The 25109-nt window shown below is 46.0% G+C and overlaps 1 protein-coding gene across 1 annotated transcript in view; it reads left to right on the top strand.

The window, feature by feature from the left end:
• Positions 1–25109, top strand: part of LONP1 (lon peptidase 1, mitochondrial) — a 47092-nt gene that overhangs the window by 6348 nt on the left and 15635 nt on the right. Inside the window, exons 6-15 of the mRNA XM_085877642.1 lie at positions 10610–10739; positions 11986–12069; positions 12238–12458; positions 12680–12818; positions 12979–13157; positions 13289–13376; positions 13972–14094; positions 17712–17828; positions 18770–18910; positions 19793–19958. Of these exons, the coding sequence (XP_085733768.1) occupies positions 10610–10739; positions 11986–12069; positions 12238–12458; positions 12680–12818; positions 12979–13157; positions 13289–13376; positions 13972–14094; positions 17712–17828; positions 18770–18910; positions 19793–19958 (1388 nt within the window). The remainder of the gene's footprint in view (positions 1–10609; positions 10740–11985; positions 12070–12237; positions 12459–12679; positions 12819–12978; positions 13158–13288; positions 13377–13971; positions 14095–17711; positions 17829–18769; positions 18911–19792; positions 19959–25109) is intronic.

Below are 25109 nucleotides of genomic sequence, written 5' to 3'. Positions count from 1 at the left end.
TACATTCAGCCTTGCAGTTGCACCTAATGACACGTAACATCCTTTCAGGAGCTGGAGCTATTGATGTCTGAAGTGGCACAAAACCCTCGTCACACTTCTGCCAACCCCAGAAGTTCATCGGAAGAAGTTCATCTGCACATCCCTTCCATTCTTGGACTGCAGATACACGCGCAGGCTGTGATACTTTGCTGCTTCTGATGTTGGTGGTAACGTCTGTGGTTGCACGTGAGAGGAGCTCCAAGCCACCTTGTCCCAGTACCGCTGATACCGGAGGGTGTCCAGGGTGTCAGTTGACTTTCCGTTGTAGATTATCACCAATGTTTTTTCTCCTGCATCTGCCACATCACATACGGAAGCTGGATATGTATCAAAAACCTTGGCCTGCTCACGGAATGTGTTGTTTGCTTTGAACTTTTTGAGGGAAGCTCCCTTTCCAATCCCATGAAGACGAGATGTCGTGTCGCACCCAAGAACTGCATGTAGAAACGGTATGTGCTTGCATATGTCTGTACCAATCATTTTCTTTGTAGCCTTGATGTTCCAGATGCGAGGCTTCTTCGTGTTCTTCTTTGGCTCGGGACAAAAGAAGAGGTCATGGGATTCTCAGCTTGCATGGTAGCATAGGAGGACGAGAAGGTCTGTGTCATCACCAACTAACACAGTGTTGGTGACAGTAGCAGACTGCACGGCCTTCAGTACAATCAGGAGATCAGCATCCCCTGAGGCATGGTGTGTCTCACAGTTCTTCTTCTGAAGCTCTTTACTCAACATAAAAATGAATCGCTGTTTATTCTGCCTATTGGCAAGAAACTGTTCCTTCTTCATTGTGAGACGCATGTCAGCTGTAAATGTCACAGTAGTGCCAGCATTCCCTTTAGACCGTCTCTGGTGTGTCATGTCCTTCGTGTTGGTACTCTCATAACCATCAAACAAGACTATGGCATCTCCGTACTTCTTCGTTACATAATCAGTGTACTGGTGGCATATGTCTCTGCATGTAGATCCACGAGACCATGGAATGCGTTGAACAAGTGCCCCGCCATCCAAAACATAGTTGCCCATCATTGGGGATATCGGCTGGGACATCGGATCCAAGAAGATCCCAGATGGCATCAGCAAAGACTGTCTTGTGTGCTTCTTGGAGCTGAAGAGAGGAATCAGAGGGCTGGTGGATAGCTGCACAGTTCATATTTGAAGGCTGACTCCAGTTCTTCTGCTGTCTGTGCAACAGTGATGATCAGTCTCTGGAAGACGAGTTGTGGGTCAACCTGGACTTGCTCTCCATCAATCTTGACAGATGACTTCATGCCGAGGGTGACAACTTGGTCTTTCCTCTTAAATGTGTACTCGGCAGGTGTTTTCCCATCCATAGATTTCAATATTTTGGCTCCTACAGCATGTGCTGTATCGACGTTGACGGTGGGGTGTGCATGAACTCCAGTGGCAATGTTCCTCAGACGTGGATCACTACTGAACGGATTCCGTTCCTGGAAATACTGAAGAGCTGATAGTGTGTCCTTCCAGTCATGAGATTGTCTCGCCTTGGTCATGTCCTTCTTCTGCTCTCCAGTGTTGTAGTTCACACCTGTGAGCTCCTGCATTGCCTGGTTTATTTTTGCACAGGCAGGCATTGATAGTAGCCATATCAGCCGTTGTTGCTCTGTCATTCCTCGTCCTCATGTGAGCCCCCCCCCCCCCGCTAGTCTTCAAACTTCTCATCAGAACTTGTTCGATGATCTGGTCAGATGAAAGACCTGCCCACAGGCGATCACTTTGTCGAACCACATGGAACCCCTCATCAAAACGTTGTTGGACATTGGGATGTTGAGTTTTGAGGTTGGGCATCTGCTGCAGATACACCCTCGCAGATTTGGCATACAAGTTGTGGCCCGAGGCTGCCAGGTAAGGCAGCATTTCCTGGATGGCCTGTAGATGTAGTGCCCGGTTCCCAGTGTGCTCTGCCCGGATGTATTTGCGTAGAATGTCAAGCATGTCCATATACTGAACCCAGAGCGCTGAAGTTCCAGAAGATATCTTTGCAGACTCGGTATGCTTCTGAAGGTGGTCTTTGATTCGTTTCAAGACGTCAGACTTGCATACTTCTTCCACAGACTGGGGTTGGCAGAAGTGTGACGAGGGTTTTGTGCCACTTCAGACATCAATAGCTCCAGCTCCTGAAAAGATGTTACGTGTCATTAGGTGCAACTGCCAGGCTGAATGTCGCACCATGAGATGCACATGCAAGAAGCACAACATTGAGTGCACTCCAGCTTGTGGAAACTGCAGGGGCTCTGGCTGCACAAACACTCCATGTGACAATGATGACGACATTGTCGAGTTCTAACTTTAAAACGCTTGATTTTTCTCAACATGTATAGTAAGTTTATAATGGATGTTGTTTCTGAGTTTAATGCGAATTTTCATTCTCATTTCGAAACCTTTGTCAGGCAGATGTGATTGCCCCGAGTGGAATTGTGAATTTTGTCACGTTTCAATGATTTACATAATTATATTGTATTGCCTTAGACTTGATTTCATCTTGTGTCTTCAACGTTTCTTTTTTTTTTTGTCCAGGAGCCAAAATCAGTATCAGGTAAATATATATTTTTTCGGGACAAAAAATTGACATTTTTGGACAAAAAAGGTATAATTTTTTATTTTACCCTCAATACATTTCGCTTTTTAATAAATACTCTTGTATATCAATATACTGACCATAACTAGAAGCTATTAGAATGCAGAAAAACATATTGTTGCGAATTCGCTCCCGTCGGCGTGCCATCGGCTACTTAACTCGAATGGCGGCCGCCTCGCCCACCGGAATGGACAATTCAGTCGTGACCCTCCGGGAACTACCGCCCGGAGCCAGTCACGGGTGGGTCTTTCGACCTCACCACAATCGTGCCAATCGCCCACCCGCGTAGGATAGGGTTGTTCGCCAAACTCGACCTACCTAAGTACATATGCGGATGGTTAATCGGGCGATCGTACCTCGCCGCAGGTCAGCCTAGGACACGAACCGCTTAAGCGGTCCGTTCCGTGCTACAGTGATAACCGAGCGGTGTTATCGCTGACCTCGACGGACGTGATTATTTATTAGGTGTATAAACCCCACTGCCATCCTTTACGTGATGCAGGATGGAGAGTCAATAAAAAGGAGACTAAGCAGAGCGGGAACAGTTCAACAAGCAAGCATTTTATTTACACATGCAGACACAAAGCAAGCACGTATATTCAGCCATACAAAATCCATAAAAAGCAAATGTAAGAAAAACAGTTAAAACCGACTATACGCGTACACACGGCAACACTTACACAGTTTTACTTGAAAGACGGCGCCACCACAAGCATTTATGCAAAAAGCAAAGGAAGAAAGCCACCCTCACAGGCAAGGAGGCAGATAGGCCCGTAGACCAAATGTACATGGATCCTGGAGGATCGGCCAGGTCCACGAGACCGGGGAGGTCTTACCCGCGTCCTCGTGACGCGAAGGCGGGCAAGCCACCATGTTCGCGCCGCTGCGCCCTGACTCCGTGCCCTGGCGTGGTCGGCGAGTCCTCTCCAGCGTGCTCCGCGCGAGCGGTCTTGTTGGCACCACGTTTAGGGTGGGGGAGGAACGGGGGCCCCCTCGGCACTATCTCAGCGCGAATGGGGGGGGGATCGTTTATGCTCAGGGAGAGGGGAATGGCTGGCTGGCTTGGGTCCCGCGACGAGACGAGCGATCCCCCACACCGCAACCTCGTCGCCGACCGCCGTCCTCACTTGACTTGGACCTGAGCTCCCTTGCCCCGACCAGCCGGCTGCAGCTCCACCGCGCGCACTCAACTTGGACTCGACCAGCCAGCCCAACACCCAACACGCAATACCCAACACGCAATACCCAACACGCAACAACCCACACGCAACAACCCCGAGCCGCCTTGTGCTCGTGTCTTTATAGGCGGCAGGAGAAGCCAATATGGAAATTCCAGGATCAGAATGTGATTGGAGGCGGGGCCACGCCGCCCCCCTGGTCAGCCATTGGTCGGGCAAAAAGGGGCGTGAACCTCCCCTGATCCGCATATTTGCATAAACGGAATCCGCATGCACGCGCCTGGAGGCGGGGCCAAACCGCCTCGCGCTCGTCCATTGGACGGAGGAGAAGTGGGCGTGAAGCATTTCTGATCCGAATTCCTCTCGCATTTTGACTCGCATTTTGACCCGCAGCTTGACGCGTTCGGCACCAACTACCGAACAGCTCCTGGACAGCACGACGTTTGGTGTTGACTGGTGGTGTCTGGGAATGGTTGTGAAGGAGAAAGGCGAAGGTGGTGGAGTGTTTTCTGTGGTGGTTTGGTGGTTGGCAGGCGTCGTTTGGGAATGCCGGTGAAGCGATGTTTGCGGGATGGAGTTGTGAAGGTAAAGGCGAAGGTGGTGGTGTTTGCGTTGTTGGCGGCTTAATGGACGAAAATAACCCAAGAGAAAGACAAATGGCTAACTGAAGGATTGCAGCCCAAATGGATCGCATAAATTCCCTCTATACAACGGGCGTGGGCTAACTGCACATGGACTTATCGAGATATCTCACCTGAGGACTCTTCATGGTGTAATGCGAATTTCCACAACCGTAACAATATATTTACATATTAAAATATCAACATTTACAATTTTCTCATTTTCCTCGAAGCCGGGTGGCGGCCATATTGGATTTCCATGATTTCAGGACTTTCCCCCCGGAGGATCCCTTAGGACTTTTTTTCTGTCACTGAGGACATATCCAGGAATCAAAATCTGTTGAGTTTGCTTTTGTTGCAATTTGTGGGAGGTTGACCAAATATTTCTGCTAAAATGCCTGTACTACTAGGAACCGTATGCACACAACATACAGGTGTCCCATGTCAGTTATTCCATTATGTATATGTGTAGACAGATCCCTTCCTTGTGTTTCGTGGGAAAATTAAAGGGATGCGTTGCAATGTTTTTTTTAGTTAGATTAATAAATCATTATATCCCCACTCCATTTCATTGCAAAGGCAAATCCACGACAACCCTCTGCCTGCTTGCCCCTCCTCTCACTTGCTACTCGGGCATGAGCTGAACAACCGTGTGTTCACCTACTCGCCTAACCGGTGACTCGCTGTCCGAGGCAAAATCCTCTTGCAGTAGTTCCTTTTTGGCGAGTTTTTCACGCTTCCCCGTATGGCCGAAACCCCGACCAGAAAGGGCGAACCCATGGAAGCCCCATCCAATCAAGGTGGACCGTGACATTCGTTTCACAAAGGCCCCCTCCCCACTGAGGAAGATGGATAAATCACGACACCATCCTCAGGGTGGAGTGCTTGGAGTTAGGAGAGTTCGTGAAGTGCTGAGACAGTTGGTTCTGTGCTGGAGTCTTGAGTTCTTTGGGGGTCTGGAAAAGAAGCGAAACTGCAACAGACGCTTGGTAGCCCGAATCCTTTCCCATACCAGGATCATTTAAAGAAAGATCTGTGGAGGATCCAAGGAGGTCTTTGGGGGTCGTTCATTGAGAGTGAGACACAAAGACTCAGCGTCATCGTGGAAGATACCGAATGATCCTGGCTGGCTTGGATTCGACACACACACAAACTCCTCACGTGAGGCTGTGGGCCAAGCTGTGCGACCATTGTCAGGTGCTGCACCACGGAGCACCCCTCCCTCCAACGTTAAGGTACCCCAAAAGAACTGTGAACTCAGCTCACCTCCCTCTCTGGCTGCGGGGGTCCTTTGCAATACACATGGGTTTATTTTCGTCTGAGTGTGTGGCGCTGTCTTTAAGTAGAACTGTTTAAGTGTTTGATCATTGTAAATCTTTCCTGTATTCCCGCGATAAGTCTGCTCTGAGTCCTTTTGCAAGTGATTGTAAATAAATTATTGTAGAAATGTTCCCAGTTCGTTTTCGTCTTTTCCTCCATTGGTCCAGCATGGTTCAAATCTGAGCTTAGGCGGGTTTTTATACCCGAAAATCCGTTCATTCTAGCCGATACGACCTTGGCAGATCCGCTCGCTGCATCCGAACCAGAAAGGTAGTTGGCAGTTGGTAGTGGGTAGAGTGGTCCGGTTCACGCAAAGCGTACTGAGGGCGTGGTTCCCCGGTAGACGACACAGCGTAGTTAATTAGGTAAATTGGTTCTAGACAAAAAGACCCTACGCTACGCGGTGGAGGTATTGGCGTCCACGGTCGGTTAAGTGACCCGCCGCCTCACGGAATTATCCGAGAGGGACGGCCTACAATTCCGGAGGGTCTGTTGGGAGACGACGTAACCTTCCCCACTTGGCGGTCGTTCTCGCCACCGGACCTCCGGCCCGCAACAATATATTTATTTGTGTTCAAAATGTGCCTTCAACTGCATTTGGCAATCACACAAACCTTTATGACAAGTTCCCTTCATCACATTTACGTCAAATTATTTTTGCCATGGAATCAGACTTTGAGGGTTCACACGATAGAATAGATGAATGTCAAGCACATGCTCTTAATTGGCTGAGCGAGCAGAGGGAGATCTTGACTGATCACTGCTGCTTGTAATTTCCTTGTTTTTCTCCTATAATGTGCGAGGCGACATGAGGTCAGGCTGGCTCGCTGAACTCCGGTACGGCCTGGCCTCGGTTTTTGTTTCCATAGCTGTATTGCATGATATTTCAAAACTTGGTGGATGGGTTGGGTCGGTAACAAGAACAAGCTGATTCGATTTCGGTTCAGGTCGGGATGCCAATCCGGCCTATGAATGGGATACGAAAAGTATACGGTTCAGCCTGGCAGAGGTGTGCGCTCTACTGAGTGCCGTTCCAGTTGCTGTTTGTTTTGTTGTGTTTAAATTTGAAATGCATTCTTATAGCATAGCCAATCGTGATGTTTTCTTGGCCATTTCCTACTGATTTCACTTCATATATATATATATATATATCCCTGATGTAATCTTGTGATTAACATTGCAGGAAGCATAGTTGTGCTTTAATATGCTTAAGTGGCTGTACTTCATGCCATTGAACAATGTTTTCTGAAAGTGTAAAAACTATGGGGTATGTCTGTCTCTATCTCACCTACCAAAACAGTCTCATGGCAACGATTATACTAGGTGGTTTGCCTTTGCCTTCCCAATGGTAGTCGGGGTAGGAATTTGGCCAGGGTGTCCTACTCTTCACGAAAGACACTTTGTGATGCAGCCGCTTTCCTGAGAAGCACCAATTCGATGGTTTATAGTCAAGCAGGGAATCGAGCCGAGACAGCTCAAAGGTAAATGTGCTAACCATGCACTATCCTGTCAGATGATGAAATCTAGCCTTTATGTTGGTAGCATATACAGAAACTGTTGTTTGCATACATCTCTATCCTGTATATAAAAATTAAAACCGCTGTCCATTAAACCGTTCATCCGTCCGTCGGTGAAGCCGTGAGTCTGTGAAGCCATGTGACTATATATGCCTATTAATTACGTACTATTGGAATGTTCCTTGCGACGCGTTAGACTGCTGAGACCTCTTCGACTGTTGAAGACCCAAAAGTTCCCAAAGATCCAGAGGACCCCAAAAAAAACCCTTAAGACCCATTAAGCCCCTTTTACCTTTCAGACCCTTTCGACACTTGACACCTTTAGATCCCTTCACTGCTTAAACCTTTTATTACCCTTTTTACCTTTGCAGCCCTTCAAGTCCCTTTTGATACCGTAGACTTTAACACCATTCAGACCCCTTACACCATTAAGACAAATTAGACAGCCTTGACCATTTAGAGCTTTCGAGCACTTGGACCTTTTTATATTGCAAATAAATTTGTACAAAAGAAATGTTTGCACAGTATTATGATTGGTTTAAACCATGACAACACAGCAAATCTGTCGTGTGAATCTCTCTAACAACGTATGGAGAGGCGAGCTTAGCGAGCCGCGAGCGAGCAGGTATGTAACCTGCTGTGGGTTCACATTACTGTATTTCTGGTGGCAGGGCTATCCTGCTGATACATTGTCTCCTATAGATCATGGAATCTGCATTCTCTTGAAACAACCATTCCAACGCAATTGTTAAACCAATTTGCACACAATGATGAGGCAAAGCAGTTGTATTTCCCCTCTACCTACATCTAACTCCACCTATCTGCACCTGTGACGTTGACACTGAGGTTGGCCTAATCACCATGTTGCCTTTCCACCTGTCCTCACGGGACTTCTGTCCGGTGGCCACTCCTCATCCCCTTCTTCACCTCTGCTCTTTCCTTCCCTCTTCTATGTCTTCACTTCACTGCTGCTAGTTCCGTTTTCCTTTTCCTACATTCATTGGGGCAATTTGAGTCGCACAGATGTCTTCTCCTACCCTGTAAACTGTCTTACTCTTCCTTTCAAAATTCTTACTTAACAACAGCCATCTGTGCCCCTTCTCTCTCATGCTACCATCCCTCCTGCCTCTGCCACTACTGGGTCAGTCAATACTACTTCTGTCTCTGCTTCCCATTGGACCTCTTCTGCCTCTGCTTCTGCTTACTGTTTTTATCCCCCGTCGCGTGGCGGAAGGGGGATATTGTTATCACCCAGGTCGTCCGTCCGGCTGGCTGGGCGTCAACATTTATAGCTGTGAGTGCGATAACTCATAAACTGTTTGCCATATTGATTTGAAATTTGGGTCACACATCTACCACCTGAAAAGGAAGAACCCTATTGATTTTGGGCGTGGCCGGATCCAAGATGGCCGACTGGGGCGGTCCGTCCGTCTGGCTGGCTGGCTGGGCGTCAACATTTATGGCGTGAACATTTATAGCTATGAGTGCGATAACTCATAAAGTGTTTGCCATATCGATTTGAAATTTGGGTCACACATGTACCACCTAAAAAGGAAGAACCCTATTGATTTTGGGCGTGGCTGGCTCCAAGATGGCCGACTGGGGCGGCGTCAACATTTATAGCTGTGAGTGCGATAACTCATAAACTGTTTGCCATATTGATTTGAAATTTGGGTCACACATCTACCACCTGAAAAGGAAGAACCCTATTGATTTTGGGCGTGGCCGGATCCAAGATGGCCAACTGGGGCGGTCCGTCCGTCTGGCTGGCTGGCTGGGCGTCAACATTTATGGCGTGAACATTTATAGCTGTGAGTGCGATAACTCATAAATTGTTCGCCATATCGATTTGTAATTTGGGTCACACATGTACCACCTGAAAAGGAAGAACCCTATTGATTTTGGGCGTGGCCGGATCCAAGATGGCCGACTGGGGCGGCCATCTTGAAAAAAAATTTTTGTAATAAATGGAAAACCGCTTATTTGATTTCAATTTTTCAATGGCGGGGGATTCCCCATCTCTGATGGTGTATTTATACCTCTGCTACTGCTTTGTTTGTTGCTGTCCTTTCTGTTTCTCATGTCTGTTCGACTACCGGGTTGTTCTCTTCCTCAACCGGGCTGGTCTCAGTGCTCAGAGCCTTAAAACCACCTTTTCAATTGGTCAAATCCCACGGTTGTTCGGTCCGCATATTTGCGTTTGGTATCGCATTGACTTTAGCTTGGGTAGGTAGTTTTTGGCTTTAGCATCACGATATACCTCCACCCACATTATTACATCATTATACACACATGTGCAACGTTTGAGTTCAATCCCTTTAGCTGTTCTCAAGTATCAAATATTTACCAGACATGACCTCTGCCCTTTGTCCTCTTGATGCCGAAATCGAATCGGTTCATGTTTGCATTATACATAATATACACTTGTTCCAAGTTTGGTCAAAATCCTCTCACTGGTTCACAAGTTGACACGGTCACATAATTGATAACAAATGGGACCTTTGACCTCGACCCCATAATCTAATCGGTTCATCTTTGCGTCACGGTACATACTTGTACCAAGTTTGACTTGGATCCCTTCAGTCATTTTTGAGCTATCGTGGTCATGAAAACCTATCACATACACGCACGCAGAGACAGACAGTAGGACGGACAACCCAAAAACATAATGCCTCCAGCGATTTCATCGGCGGAGGCATAAAAACTAAGGGTGGATGAAAAAAAAGAGAGGGCCTCGGCCGGTGTTCCACAACGTGGGCAAGGATGGTTGTGGGCGCCTATTACTAGTTTTAAATTATTTTGTGTACAGTACTTTTATCTGCTTCCTTCACTTTGCTAACACATTTTTTTTCCCCATGAAGGTCAAAGATGTCTTAAAATTTGTCTAAATCAAACCAGCTTTTACAAAATTGTGGATTAAAATATTTACTTAAATCTGGTTCTTTCATATTCTTAAAAAGCCTGGTGTTGGCTTCATGGTTAGGGTGGCTGGTTTGGGATCTTAGGGTCCTGAGTTTGAGCCCCGTTTTCCGCTGAATTAACACCAGGTGGGGTTGACTCAGCCTGTCATCCTTCCGAGGTCGGCGAAATGAGTACCAGTGCACTGGTATAGGGGCGCAGCATCAGCGACACAGCCGCGCGCCAACAAAATGATAGCTACCCGGCAACCGAGCTGCCATACACAAGAAGAAGATATTCTTAAACTAAAAAATAAAAATTCACATGCAGCAAGCTCGTCAATTGAATTCAAAACTTCAGTTTATCCAGACTTTATTGATATAATAAGATGGAGTTGAGGTTCCAGACAGTTACGCAAAGATATTTCTTTGATGTGTGCAGCGAATCGGTGGTGCAGATGATGCAAGCCGGGCAGCGTGTGATCGATAACCCGTTGTACCTGTCGGACATGGGTGCTGCACTTACTGGTGCGGATCCCCAAGAGCTGCAGGATGTCTTGGAGGAGACCAATGTAAGTTTAACTGAAACTGTAACCTCTGTCCAAATCGTCAAAATTGTGGAACCCATCCTTTCAGTAAAAATTTAAACATGGGACCACCTGGTTTGACGCTCACCTGGATCAGGAGCAAGTCACTCAAACCCCCCCGCAGACCTCCTTAGACCCTGATTTTTTTGATGCTGTGTACAAACTTTGGTACATCACGGGTGAGTGATGAAGGTTGTCATCAAGTTTTATTTAAGTCATTTATGTAGTTTCGGAGAAGAGAGCAAATACCTATTTTGTGGGGTCAACCACCCCCTCTCCCCCCGTAGACCCCCTAAATGAGTGCATATTTTGATGTGGTTGATAAACTTTGGTACATCACAGGTGATGAAGGTTGTGGTGAAGTTTTATCGAAATTATGTGTGTAGTCTCTGAGAAGAGAGCAAATACCTATTTTGGGGGTTCAACCCTCCACCCCCCCAACCAGTTCAACCCTACCTGTTTTGGGGAGTCAAACACCCCCACCCCCATGAACCCCCTTATTGGGCACAGCTTTTTATGTGGTTGATGCACTTTGGTACATCACTGGAGATGAAGGTTGTGGTTAAACTTCATCAAAATTGTTTGTGTAGTTTCGGAGAAGAGAGCAAATACCTATTTTTTTGGGGGGGGGGTTCAACCCCCCGTCCCACCCCCATAGACACCTTTATGATTGCAGATTTGAATGTAGTCGATACACTTTGGCACATTGCAGGTGATAAAAGTTGTGATCAGCTTTCATTGAAATTGTGTGTACTTTTGGAGAAGAGAGCAAATACCTAATTTTTTTGGGGGGGGGGAGTCCACCCCACCCCCTTCGACAACCTTGATGAGCGCAGATTTTGATGTGGTCAACACACCTTTGTTCGGCATCAGATATGAAGCTTGTGGCCAAGTTTCATCAAGACCGTGTGTTTAGTTCAATCTATAATGACTGAAGTGTTTACTGACTTCGACTGACTGACTGATTCACCTGCGGACACTGCTCCATCATATACAGTAAGCTCCCCGGAACCATGTTCCAGGAAAGTGAAAAATGAACAATATCACGTCTCCCAACCCCACTCCCTTATTCTTCCTCACCTTCTTACTCTATCCTTGCCCAACACCCACCCACCCCCCTTTCCTCCTCTTCCTCACACATCTTCCCTTCACCTCTTTCTCTCCCCCCCCCCCCTCTCGATCCACGTACACGCTCCCTTTGTGCTGTCTCTCTCTCTCTCTTTCTCTACAGATTCCTAAGCGTTTGTACAAGGCTCTGTCTTTGTTAAAGAAAGAATACGAGCTCAGTAAGCTGCAACAAAGGCTGGGCAGGGAGGTATGTAGACTAATTGCAAGTTTTAATTTTATTTTCAATTACTCATGCGACCGACATATTATTACTGCATTTTGAGATTGAATCAATATTAGAGTGAGATAATCGATCGTTTACCTCCCCAACTGACATGGTTCTTTCTCATGTGGACATGTTGAACATCCGTTGCAGGTTGAGGAGAAGATCAAACAGACGCACAGAAAGTACTTGCTTCAGGAACAGCTTAAGATCATCAAGAAGGAGCTCGGCCTTGAAAAGGAAGACAAGGATGCCATTGAGGAAAGGTTTCGTGAGAGGTTGCAAGGTCTCGTTGTTCCTCCTCATGTTATGGAGGTCATTGATGATGAGTTGAACAAGCTCTCCCTCCTGGACAATCACTCTTCTGAGTTCAAGCGAGTTCACTTTAACAACCTTTTTTTTTTTTCACCTCTTCTTTTTATGTCATCGTCATCATCCCTCTTGCATTAATCCTCCTGCATTTACTCTTCCTTTCCCACCTGGATTTTTCTACCTTCACATCAATGTTTTCCTTTTCTATTTCCTGCACTTAGTCCTCCTCTGCATCTTTCTTTTATGCTTTTCAAACTCCCTGTATTTCTTCTCCCCCTTCCAGTGTGACTCGAAATTACCTGGACTGGTTGACGTCGCTGCCATGGGGACGCTGGAGCGACGAGGAACTGGATCTGCAACGTGCCCGCGCACAGCTGGATCATGATCACTACGGAATGGATGACGTCAAGAAGAGAATTCTCGTAAGGGCTAAAAATGTGCCATGAGTCTAATCCTGTGGCCAAAACAATATGGTGGACTGTGAGGCTAACCATTTGCTAATGTGATCCAGAAGAGAGTTGAGTTTGCAATTTTAATCTCTCTTTGTTATTATTTTTTCTCAGACGCACGTTCTTTTTGCAGGAATTTGTGGCTGTAAGTCAGCTGAGAGGCAGCACCCAGGGCCGCATCCTATGTTTGCATGGCCCGCCTGGCGTTGGCAAAACGAGCATAGCGCGCTCGATCGCTTGTGCACTTCGGCGTGAATACTTCCGCTTCAGTGTTGGAGGCTTGACTGATGTGGCAGAGATCAAAGGGCACAGGTCAGGGTTTCAGGATGGTATTTGAGGTGACAGCATGTAATGTGTCGCACTTCTGCAATAAGATTTGTCTTCTCGGTGTGGTTCCTGACTTTTTATTATGACGATTGTGCTGCGCTGTGTCCCAAGCACAGACGGACCTACGTAGGAGCCATGCCGGGGAAGATAATCCAGTGTCTGAAGAAAACGAAAACCGAAAACCCCCTGGTGCTCATTGATGAGGTGAATGATTACATCCAATGACTGTTTTTTTTTATTTAGTTGGGTGAATGTTATATCCATGAATATTTTATGGAAATTGCAATTTGGAAAATGGAAAACTCAAAAAAAAAATTTTTTTTTCTTTTCTTAAAATTTCAAAAGCTTCAAGAGTCTGTCTTTTTGACCACAGGGTGGCCATCATTGTCCATTATGCAAGCGGCATTTTTCCAGGGTCTCGTGGTATATTGCAGGCCTTCTTTGTTCAGCTCCACTCGGGTGGTATTTAACGTCTGAGCACACATGCCCTGTGTATTTAATGATAAAGGTCACCCTGTCGTAAACTTTGGATTCCTGGGTGGTTTGAAGAAAGTGTTGACTGTGTGTTCTTAACCCTGCAGTTTGTGCATCCTTCACCAACGTGCAGTAGCACTTTGTCTGCAGGCAGGCGGGGCTCGGAGTTTTCACAGATCCAATCGTGCATGCATGGGCAGTGAAACAAATCGTGCGCGAAGTTACGAAAGTGCTGAGACCGTCCTGTACAGACAAACACAATATCATTGTTATTTTTGGACATGGTTGAACATATTTTTGTGCCACAAACCTTTTGTCGAACCAGGTAGACAAGATGGGCCGTGGTTACCAGGGAGATCCAGCTTCAGCACTGCTCGAGTTGCTGGACCCGGAGCAAAATGCAAACTTCTTAGACCATTACCTGGATGTCACAGTGGATCTGTCAAAGGTTGGGAATCGTCATACGATGCTCATCCTTTTTGGTGCTTTGGTTACGGTATATGGAGTATTTGTGTCCGTGTTTCTAATTTTGATGGGCAGCATGATGCATCACAAAGTGTTGGGATGGGGACGTTCACTGCTCCTTAAAAAGTTCTGAATGAATATTAAAGAGGGAAGTGAGGAGGTTTACATTCAATGTAAACTGCCTCGTACGTTTTTGTTGTATTTATATGTATTTATGTGATGTTGCCAAATACAAGTATAGTCGACTCATTTCAGAAGAAATGAATAGAAGAATGGACATGAATGAATTTTTATTTATTTATTTATTTTGTCATTACCTTCTCAAAATTTGTTTAAAATATTTCATCGTGATGAGAAGCCCACAGTGGTAGAAAGAAATTTGTAAGTTCCTCTTTTGCAAATGGAATTTAAAAAATCGACATTTTGGAAAGATTTCTTCGTGTTTTACACAAGTGAAATCACTTCAAGGTATGTGTATTTATGAAATGCACAAGGTGGATTGGAGGAGGTAGGAATAAGGGAAATGAGGGGGGGATCTATTGAACATATGGAGGGAAGACTGCATTGTTTGGATGAAAACTCTCATTTACAGAGGGTAAGGTAGAGATAAATAACGGTCATATTTATGGATGTACTATGTAGATGGGCCAAAAAGTATTTGATTAAAAGTTAAATTAAATAAAAATTATGTTGTTATGGTTCCTGGAGAAAGGCATTCAAGAGAAAAGGAGAAAGGCATCTCTCCGACTCTCTGGAAAATCCTCTATTTCTCTTTGCCGACGACTCCACCCTCTACCGTACCATCTGTCATCCCTCAGACCGACAAGCAGCAGCTTCTTCGCTCACTGCAGATCTGGATAAAATCACAAACTGGTCCAACACGTGGAACATGTCTTTCAATCCAGACAAATCTCACACTCTCACTATGTCTCTCCGAAAGGACGGTTTTAGAAACCCCCCCCCCCATCCACTTTCTCAACACTCCTCTGGAATAAGTCCTTTCTTTGAAGCTTCTGGGTCTCACTATCTGCCATGATCTTTCCTGGGAAAGCCACATTTCCAACCTGGCCTCCAAAGCCAGCGCCGACTGGGAATCCTCCGTCGTGCAGAGTCCTTCCTCGGCCCACCTGAGCTCCTGTCTACATACAAAGCTTTCATCTGCAGCCTGATGGAGTCCTGCTCTCCCCTCTGGGCTGATGCTCTGGCCTCTCACCTTTCTTGGCTTCACGCTGTGGAAACCAAGGCATTTCAGATCATTGCCATCTCCTGCAATGAGGCTGAGTCTTTGGGCCTCTCACTCTGTCACCGCAGGTTGGTCGGTGGTCTTTCTGTCTTTTACCGTCTCCTCTCCAGTCTCACCCCCCCACCCCCCCCACCCCCCCGCTGTGTCTGCGATTTGTCCCCAACATATTTCCGCAGGGCGCTCAAGGTCCGCCAACAACCCCCTTCTGGTAAAACTACCAAAATCACGAATCACTGCTCACCGTCACTTTTTCATTCCTCTTTTTCCCACCTTTGGAATAAACTCCCTCACTCCATTCAATCCCATTCTTCCCTCCAGGCCTTCAAAACAGCTGTTCACCACCACCTCTTATCATCCCCCATCCAAATCCTCGATCTTTTCTACCCCCGATAATCCACCCAAGCCCACCTCCTTCAATTCCCTGCTTTCCTTCCTGAAAGTCCCTGTAATGTCTATCTTGTATTCCCCATGTTCCCCACCCCATCCCTCTCCCTTCCACAGATCTCCTTATGTGTCTGTTCCCCACTGTGTTGTCCTTCCCACTCCCTCCCCTCTTGTTTCATGCCCCCCTTGCTGTGCGTTGTGTTAGCTCTCATACGAGCCTCGACAAGGTATACAAAAAAAGAAGTGCTCAGTGTTGGTATCTGTGGTATCCCACTTTTTGAAGAATATTTCCATTATTTGAATTTTTTTTTAAAATTACTATTTCATTATTCTATTTTTTTTCTTTCAATTATTTCATTTTTCATTTATTTAAATAATTATCATTTTTCAATAATTTAATTTTTCCATTATTACCTCTGCCACCGAAGGTGTGAAGGAGGTTGTTTTCACCCCTTTCTGTTTGTGCACAGGATATCTCAAAGTTGTGGATGGATCCGGATGAAATTTTGTGGACAGGTTCAGTGTGTGACGAGGATGAACTGATTAGATTTTGGTGAAGATCCGGATCCGGATCCGACTGCTATAATTTTTTTAAGTGATTCTTCACCATTGAGAGATGGGGCCAAAAAAGTTATATAGCGTGATATCTCAAAAAGTTGTGGACGGATTTGGATGAAAGTGGTGGACAGGTTGGGTGCATGGCAAGGAAGAATTGATTCAATTCTGGTAAAGATACGAGAGTTATTTAATTTTCAAAGTGATTCTTCACCATTGAGAGATCGGGCCAAAAACGATATAGTACTTTATAGCATGATAGTTCATAAATGTATTGGGCCCGATATGTTCTCGTAGATCAGGCATTACATGGCGGAGGTATGCGCTGTACCGAGTGCCCTTCTAGTTTAATTTTTCAATCCTTACGGTTCCTGGAGGGAGGCATTTAGTGTTTTTCGTCTTGATGTCCTGCTTTTTGGAAAAGAAAACAAAAATGTTTGTTTTCATTAGGTTGAATTTTAAGTACGACCAATTTGTTAATATATGACTTGGCGATCTCAGATCGCAATCTTCTAATTTTTTTTTCGTAAATAATATTAATGTCAATGTTTGTGGAAGAGCAGAATGGCAAGGGGCAAAGGGTGAAAGCGATAGAGAGTGGGCCGAAGTGGAAACAGAACACATGCATGTCCCACAACATGAGAAGGGTTACGGGTGAACGCGGCTTAGTGTCTTCGGAGGTGAAGAAAGGCTCAAAGGTAGAAATGGCAGTGCTGAGCCTATGAGCTGGCACTCGGATCTGACCTCTGGCCAAAATAAATATAGAAGTTGCATTTTTGGAAAACATTAACAAGAACTTGTAAACAGTTATTTGGCATGGTGTGGAATAAAAGTTTTACAACTCCTTGTGAATGATCTCATTGCCAAGATTGAAAAACTCATTAAAAAAAATATATATATATATAGATTAAAAAAATAAATAATAATAACAAAAATATATACAGTATATATATCATAAAAAACATACATATATATTTAAAACCTTCAGATTAGAGCACCTTTTAAAACGTTTATAAAACCACAATCATTACTGAGTGGCTTTAATACCAAACAATAATTGATTATATACTGGTACATTGTTGTAAATTGTCGTTTAATTTGGAATTATCTTACCTGAGTTTATTTTCAGATGGACAAATATTGCATTAGACTTTAGAATTCTGGAATGTGTGGGATATATATGTGTGTGTATATGTATATGTGTATATGTGTATATATATATATGTACATATATATATATATGTACATACATACATATCTGTTTATATATGTACATACATAATAGATTACTGTATATAGAGATATACATACATACATACATACATACATACATATTTGCTTCCTGGAGTCTTGGCTTGAACAGTCGCTGAAACACCGGTATCTCGGGTGGAAAACCAACAGCTCTATATTTTGTGCAGGTCCTGTTCATATGCACTGCTAACGTCACTGACACTATTCCCGAAGCCCTTCGTGACCGAATGGAGATGATTCAAGTGTCTGGCTACGTAGCCGAGGAGAAACTCGCCATTGCTCAGGTATTGTAATCCTTTATTTACAGTTGTTGTATATTGGGGGGTGGGGGAGGTCAATCGCTATGAGGGAACCTCAAAGGGCAATTACAAACTAAATAGGAGCAATAAATGGTGACATTGGGTGATGTCTGGACCTGAAATAAAAACATCATTTTATGATGATGTGCTACCATAAATTACCAAAGGATGACTCCTCATCTGAAGAGGTGTGCAAGCAAGCCTGTTTTCAATCATTCCTTGCACATGCGTTTTAGCCTCAAGGCTGCAATGACGAGACAAAATTATGCTTCAGAAGCGGGAATGCATCTGGAAATTAAATGAAAATTCAAATTGCCAGACTTTGACTAACTGGCAGATTTCTGCTCATTTCCTTTTATTACAACGTTATTATCAAGGTCAGTGCAAAAATATAAACATTTATTTATCGGGGAGTGTTGCGTTGGTGCTAACTGATGTTGCGTCATTCTTTCTTTCCTTGTAATCATTTTGGTGAAATTTGTAATTTCTATATTTCCGATTATTGAGATTAAGATTGTCTAAGAAGTACGATATTGTAATGTGGACCAGGTCTTCCTCTCCCTCACCCCTCCCCGGCCATGTGGGCTCCGTCCCGAATTCCCGAGAGGTTGATTGAGGAACGTAATATCGTGTGGTTGTGTCCCACATCTTGTTACTATGCCAGTTTTCACCTGTTTTTTTTTTTTTTTCTTTTCCTCCGAGGACTTTTAGCTACCTCATTAGCAGGGAAATGATGCATCCCCACATGCACTGATTTGCGCATTAATTTTAATACAACTATAAATAATATGCACAATAAATGACACGAAACAATTTATATCCAGAAAAAGATTTTTTTTTTTTTTTGTCTCACCTCCACACCCATTTCTTCTACTTTTTGTTATTACTTATTGCTTTTCCTCTCAACCTTTCCTTTCCCTTGGTAGCAATACCTAGTTCCCCAGGCACGGGTGGCAGCCGGTCTGAGTGAGGAGCAAGCGCACATCTCTTCAGAGTCCTTGTCTCTCCTCATAAGGCAATACTGCCGGGAGAGTGGTGTGCGTGGCCTGCAGAAGCACATCGAAAAGGTCAGTATATCACGAAGAATCACCTTGAACTACGAGTTGATAGGACAGCTGAGGGAATGCACCCACCTTTGAGCTGTGAAGTCTGCGTTTGATTCCTGACCTGCCAGACACAATGTGGCGTTTCACATGCAGGGCATTGCATTGGTGTGCGTGTGCTGTCCATTGGACGGGACTTTAAGCTGGGATCGCATTGGCCAGCATTTACTGGTGTATGTTAAATATCCCATCGTGTCTTTCACGTCTTCTTCTTTCGTTTGTCGCATCATTGGCTAAGAACGTGGCTGTACCACTGATGCAATGCCCCCTGTAGGTTAGAGGAGGAATTTGGTCGTGGTGCCGGCGATGACTCTCCTACTCTTCATGAAGGACTCCATGGGATCTTTAACATCCGCCAACTAATGCTGACAGAACACCCAGTTCAATGTCCATCCGAGGGATGGCACACGCATTGATGCCCGGCCTTGCCTGCGAGACACCAGGGTGACAGTTTGTAGCTAGGCCGCAATTCAAACCCAGATGAGACGGCTCAGAGGTGAACGTGCATACCTTTAGGCCATCCTGCCAGGTGTGTCTTTTATTAAGGGTGGGCATTTATCACTTCCACCATAACCAAATCCCTGCCATCACCTTCATGGAACACCGTCAGTGGTACAGCGGTTTTCCCAGAAATGATACAACCTGCAGCTCGATACTGTGAATGAATGCATAAATGACAACCTTGAGACATTAAAACTAATAAAAATGATTGCCATAATCAATTGGTTGGACATTGACTCCACAAACCTTAGAAAATGTCTGTTTGAAGGTTTTTTTTTTTCTTTGTTTATGGTGGAATGAAATCTGGCTTTGTGATCATTGATAATTCAGAAACAATTCCTGCAGATATACTGGAAGGGTGCCTACCATTTGGTGGAGGGCTCTATCAGCAAAGTGTCCGTGGAGCCAGAAAATCTGCAAGATTATGTTGGAAAACCTCTGTACACAGAGGACCGCATGTACTTGCAGACACCTCCAGGCGTGGCCATGGGGCTTGCATGGACTGCCATGGGTAGGTTCCTGAAGCTTCTCTCATGTTCTGTTGCTCTTTGTACTCTTTGATCTTTCAAACTAATAAGATATTTCATGTTGATTCTGGAATGTAATCATGTTCCAACCCCACCTTGTCATCTTTTTTTTTTTATTTTTAAAATATATATTGTTGTCTATTTCCGCCCGCCGGCGTGCGAACGACCGCGTCTAACCAATAGCGGTCGCTTCGCCCACCGAACAGACAATCCAGTCGTGACTTTCTGGAACAACGCCAGAAACCAGTCACGGGTGGGTTTTTAATCCCACCACAACCTTGTCCGCACTCTACCCGCGCGCTACAGGGTTCGATCGCCAAACCTTTGATTTACCTAATTATTCGCGCAGGTAGGTTACCTAGAGATTGTACCTCAACGGGACCGCTTGGAAACGAGCCGCTTAAGCAGCTCGCTTCCTTTTGGGATAACCGAGCGGGGTATTATCGCGCAGTCCCGTTGGACCCGATCACTTTACCGGCTATTTAAAAACCAACTATATTCCGAGTGCAAGATGGGGCAGTTCAATGAGGGAATAGACGCAACGAACAGGTTTACATTCACACAAGGACATTTATTATAATAAAGCACATATGCAATTAAACAAGGCAAAACACGTATGCAATTATACAAGCAACAAAAGCACGACAAAAGAACTACAACCGTCTACTTATTATGTACAGTTACTTGCACTTAACAGCAGTTCCTACTTATTAGATGAGCCCACGGACACACGTACGCACACACACACCCAGGAAATGGTGGCAGAGGCCTTTAATAACGAGCTCCAGCTCGGAGGACAGGTGAGCTGAAACCCAGAGCCTATCTCGAACCTCTCCACCTCGTGTGGTCTTCAAGTTGTTCGGACCTGGGCTCCAGCGAGAGCGAGCTGGATCCAATCGCCGTGAGCAGCGATCCTTCCCGAGCTCCCGCGAATCCTCCCGGGCTTCTCAACACGTGCTGGTGAGACGAGGCGCCGATCCTTCCCTTCGATGCGTTGCTTCCCTGAGGAACCACCTCCACGCTTCTCAACACGTGCTGGTGAGACGAGGCGCCGAACCTTCCCGTCGATGCGTCGCTTCCCCGAGGAACCACCTCCACGAAGAGGTCGATAAGTCTCACCAAGCCGGGAACCAAAACGGACAACAAAGAGCTCCACGAACCAAGAAGACGAAACAACCACTCGCAGCTCGAGCCGAGCGACCGGCTCAACTTCCCTCCAAACAGGGCAGCCCGAAGCAAAAAGCTCTCCCGAGCAAAGCAGAAGCCGAAGCTCACTGAGCCAGCCGAAGCAAAAAGCTTCCGAAGGCCTCAACCCTAACGCAAGCCAAGCAGGACCCGACGGTCTGCTGAACGACTCCCCTCAACTCCCTTCCCCAACTCTGCCCTTCCAACTCTGCCCTCTCCAACTCTGCCCACGAATAAAAGAAAAGATCTCCCCTTATCCTTCTCCGCCCTCCCCCCCGCTCCCGGCGTGACTCATGACTCATGCCCTCCTGCTCCATCCCCCGCTCAGCCACAGGTGGGAGGGAGTTGTTGACATCATGAGTCACGGGACGGCAGGGTGGTTCTTGCTCTTCGCAGAAGAGGGGGAGGGATGCCTCCATTGTTCGTTCCCTAACTATTAAATCGATCCGCAACGCATCTAATCGATTTCTGAACATTTTAACAATGAAAGGTGAGCTATCCAGGGAACAAGCACTTATCGACATTGCTGACTAAAGGAACCTGTATGTTGTGTGCAATGGAATTCCCAAATTCATAACTATATATATATATATATATATATATATATATATATATATATATATATATATATATATATATATATATATATATATATATATATATATATATTGTTGTGGGCTGGGGGTCGGTGGCAAGAACGACCGTTAGGTGGGGAAAATTGCGTCGTCTCCACCAGACTCCCCGGAATTGTAGGCCATCTCTCCGGATAATTCCGTGAGCTGCGAATCGCAGAACTGACCGTGGTCGCCAATATCTCGATCGCGTGGTGTAGGGTTATTTGTCTCGAGCCAAAGTACCTAAGTATCCACGCAATCTCGTCTCCTGGGGATCCACGCCCTCGGAATGCCTGGTCGAACCAGATTTACTCCACCGGCAGCGGTAAGTTCACACTACCAACTACCGCTTTGCCACCTACCTTTCCGGCTCGTTGCAGTCGAGCGGGGCCTGCCCAGGACATCCCGGCTATGATAGACCGATTACCGGGGATGAAACCCCACTTATACTCGGACCCGGACCATGCTGGACCAATGTAAGAGGGGACAGAAACGGACTGGGAACATTTCTAATAAAGTTTTATCAACAGTAAAAAGACACAGGCAAGACTTAACGTGAATATGCAAGGAATATTTACAAGGATTCAAGCACTGACACAGTTCTACTTAAAGACGGGCCCACACGCAGACACACAAGAAGAAAAGAAACCCAGAGTTCTTTATTGGACCCTCCAGCCGATGAGAGGGAGACGAGCTTGGGGTCAGAGTCCGGATTGGTACCTGGCTGTCGGAGAAAGGGGGTACTCCATGCTGCGGCACCTGCCAATGGTCGTCGGCCTGGTCCCAGTCGCACGTGGGGGACTCTTGGTTCGTGGCAGAGCTCGGGTGCTGAATAGTTGAGGTCCACGGAGGGAGGTCGGGGTCACTCTGCCCTTCCTTGTGGAGGCCCAGCAGAGACGCGTTCGCCGCCTCGATGACCCTCTGCTCAACCCTCGTGACAGCAAAAACCAACTAAGCACTCGTAACAGCCCCTCGTAACCACTCAAGAACTCCAGCGCAACCCAAAAAACACGACCGAACCCCCTCAGAACTCTCGACACCTCTCGACAGAACTCTCCGCTGAGGATGGCGTCGTAACTTTTATGGACCTCCCTCAGCGGGGAGGGGCCTCGGTGAAACTGACGTCACTGTTCGCCCCGATTGGGCCGGGGGGGGGCTTCCATGGGTCCGCCCTTTCTGGATGGGATTTCGGCCATACCGGGAAGCCCGCCCACTCCACACGTGTTCGAGTAAGGTGGTGGTGATGAAACTGCCTTGAGATTCCGCCTCAGAGGGATTTAGCTCAATAGGCTTTCGGGTTGGGCGAGCGAAGCGCTCGTTTAGGAGCAGGTTGATGGTGGGTCGTGATGGGGAATGGAATGGTTGTTGGTTGTTCGTTGGATGTAAAGATTTAATAACCTAACTAAAAAGAAGTCGCAATACACGTTTTTGATTCTCCCATTAGACAAATGGAAAGGGATAACTTTATTCAAATCTGACTAAAGTCAAATCTGAAACATTAGTCAAATCTGACTACACATTTACTGAACGGGATAACTGACTTTTGGGACCTATATGTTGAATGCAAATAGTTTCCAGATCTGTAACAATATATGTTTTTATTTTTATTATATATATATATATATATATATATATATATATATATATATATATAAATATATATAAATATATATATATATATATATATATATATATATATATTTTTTTTTTTTTTACCTCCATCGCCGAAGGTGGATGAAGGTTATGTTTTCACTCACCCCTGTCTGTCTGTCTATGAGCAGGATATCTCAAAAAAGTTATGGACAGATTTGGACGAAACTTGGTGGAGAGATTGGATGTGCGACAAGGACGAATTGATTCGATTTTGGTGAAGATCTGGATGCTATAATTCTTTAAGTAATTCTTCACAATTGAGCAATCAGACCAAAAACGATATATATATATATATATATATATATATATATATATATATATATATATATATATATATATATATATATATATATATATATATATATATATATATATATATATATATATATATATATATATATATATATATATATATATATATTGTTGTGGTTTCACCGGCGCGTCGCCACGAGCATGACCCTCGATGAAGTAGTGGGGCCGCCTCGGCTCGATCGCCTGGAATTGCAGATCGCCGGCCCGGAGAAGTCCAAGGTCTGCGGGTCCTGGTTATTTTGGACCGAAATATGCCAATGGGTAGACCACGTGGGGTAGGGTTAATTGCCAACTTCAATTTACCTAATTACCCACGTGGTCCAGCTACCGGGGAATTTCACCCTCGATGAAACTCGTACGGAAACGAGCCGCTTAAGCGAGCCCGTTCCGTGTGCGATGCAGAGTGGTTTTCGCCAAGTTCCGTTGGCCCGATTATCCTGTTACTCCGTTGTAGTGACAATGACTACTCACTTTCCCACATGCACGACACACCCAGTCAATGGAGAAATGACACGATGAGCTGAGTACATTTAAACAATTGGGTATATTTATTTACCAATGATGGGGGACGAGGGGAGCACGCAAGAGGAGAGCTATACCGAATATCAAGCAAGGCAAATAATATACAGGCAAAAGCACATAACAGTTCACTACTTATCAGATGGGTCCACGGACACACGCGCGCGCACACACACACACACACACACACACACACACACACACACACACACACACACACACACACACACACACACACACACACACACACACACACACACACACACACACACACGGACCCTCGGGTCTTTATTGCGGCTCTCCTGCCGAGGAGGACAGTCCGGCTGTGAGAGCCAGGGGGCGGCAGGCTACCTGGCCACGTAGCGCGGCTGGACGTCCCCTTCTCTTGGGGCTGGTGTCGCTGTACTAGCCGGGCGCAAAGGGACGAGACGTAGGCTCTGGAGCCGGGACGAGGCCAGTCGCCGGAGAGGCCAAAGCGATGAGCCGGGAAGCGAAGAAGCGGGAGAAGAGGACAGAACTTTACCAGAACAACTCCAAGAGAGCCGACCCCGATAATCTCCTCAGGACCCTTATATCTGCCCCCCTCCCGCTCAGTCGAACCCTTGTCTCCTTCCCGCTCGCTCTCCCATTCGACAGGAAACATCGTTCGACTCCTTGTCCGCTCGCCATTGGACAGGCGCGCGGTGGGCAGGGCGCTCCCATCCCTCTGGGCGGAGTCTCCAGCGGGAGAGTTTCGTGGCTCCGCCTACCGCTTCATCTCGATTGGTCGAGGGCCAACGCGTGGCCACTCCCCGAGCTCCGCCTTCTTCACACGGGACAACCTTCTGCGCATGCGCCCTCGCATTCCTCTCA

The sequence above is a fragment of the Eptatretus burgeri genome, chromosome 4, assembly GCF_056783735.1.
Source record: "Eptatretus burgeri isolate ZD-2024b chromosome 4, Ebu_testis_v1, whole genome shotgun sequence".
Lineage (NCBI taxonomy): Eukaryota > Metazoa > Chordata > Myxini > Myxiniformes > Myxinidae > Eptatretus > Eptatretus burgeri.
The sequence above is the reverse complement of the archived record's forward strand: the minus strand, read 5'-3'. Positions and strand labels throughout refer to the sequence as shown.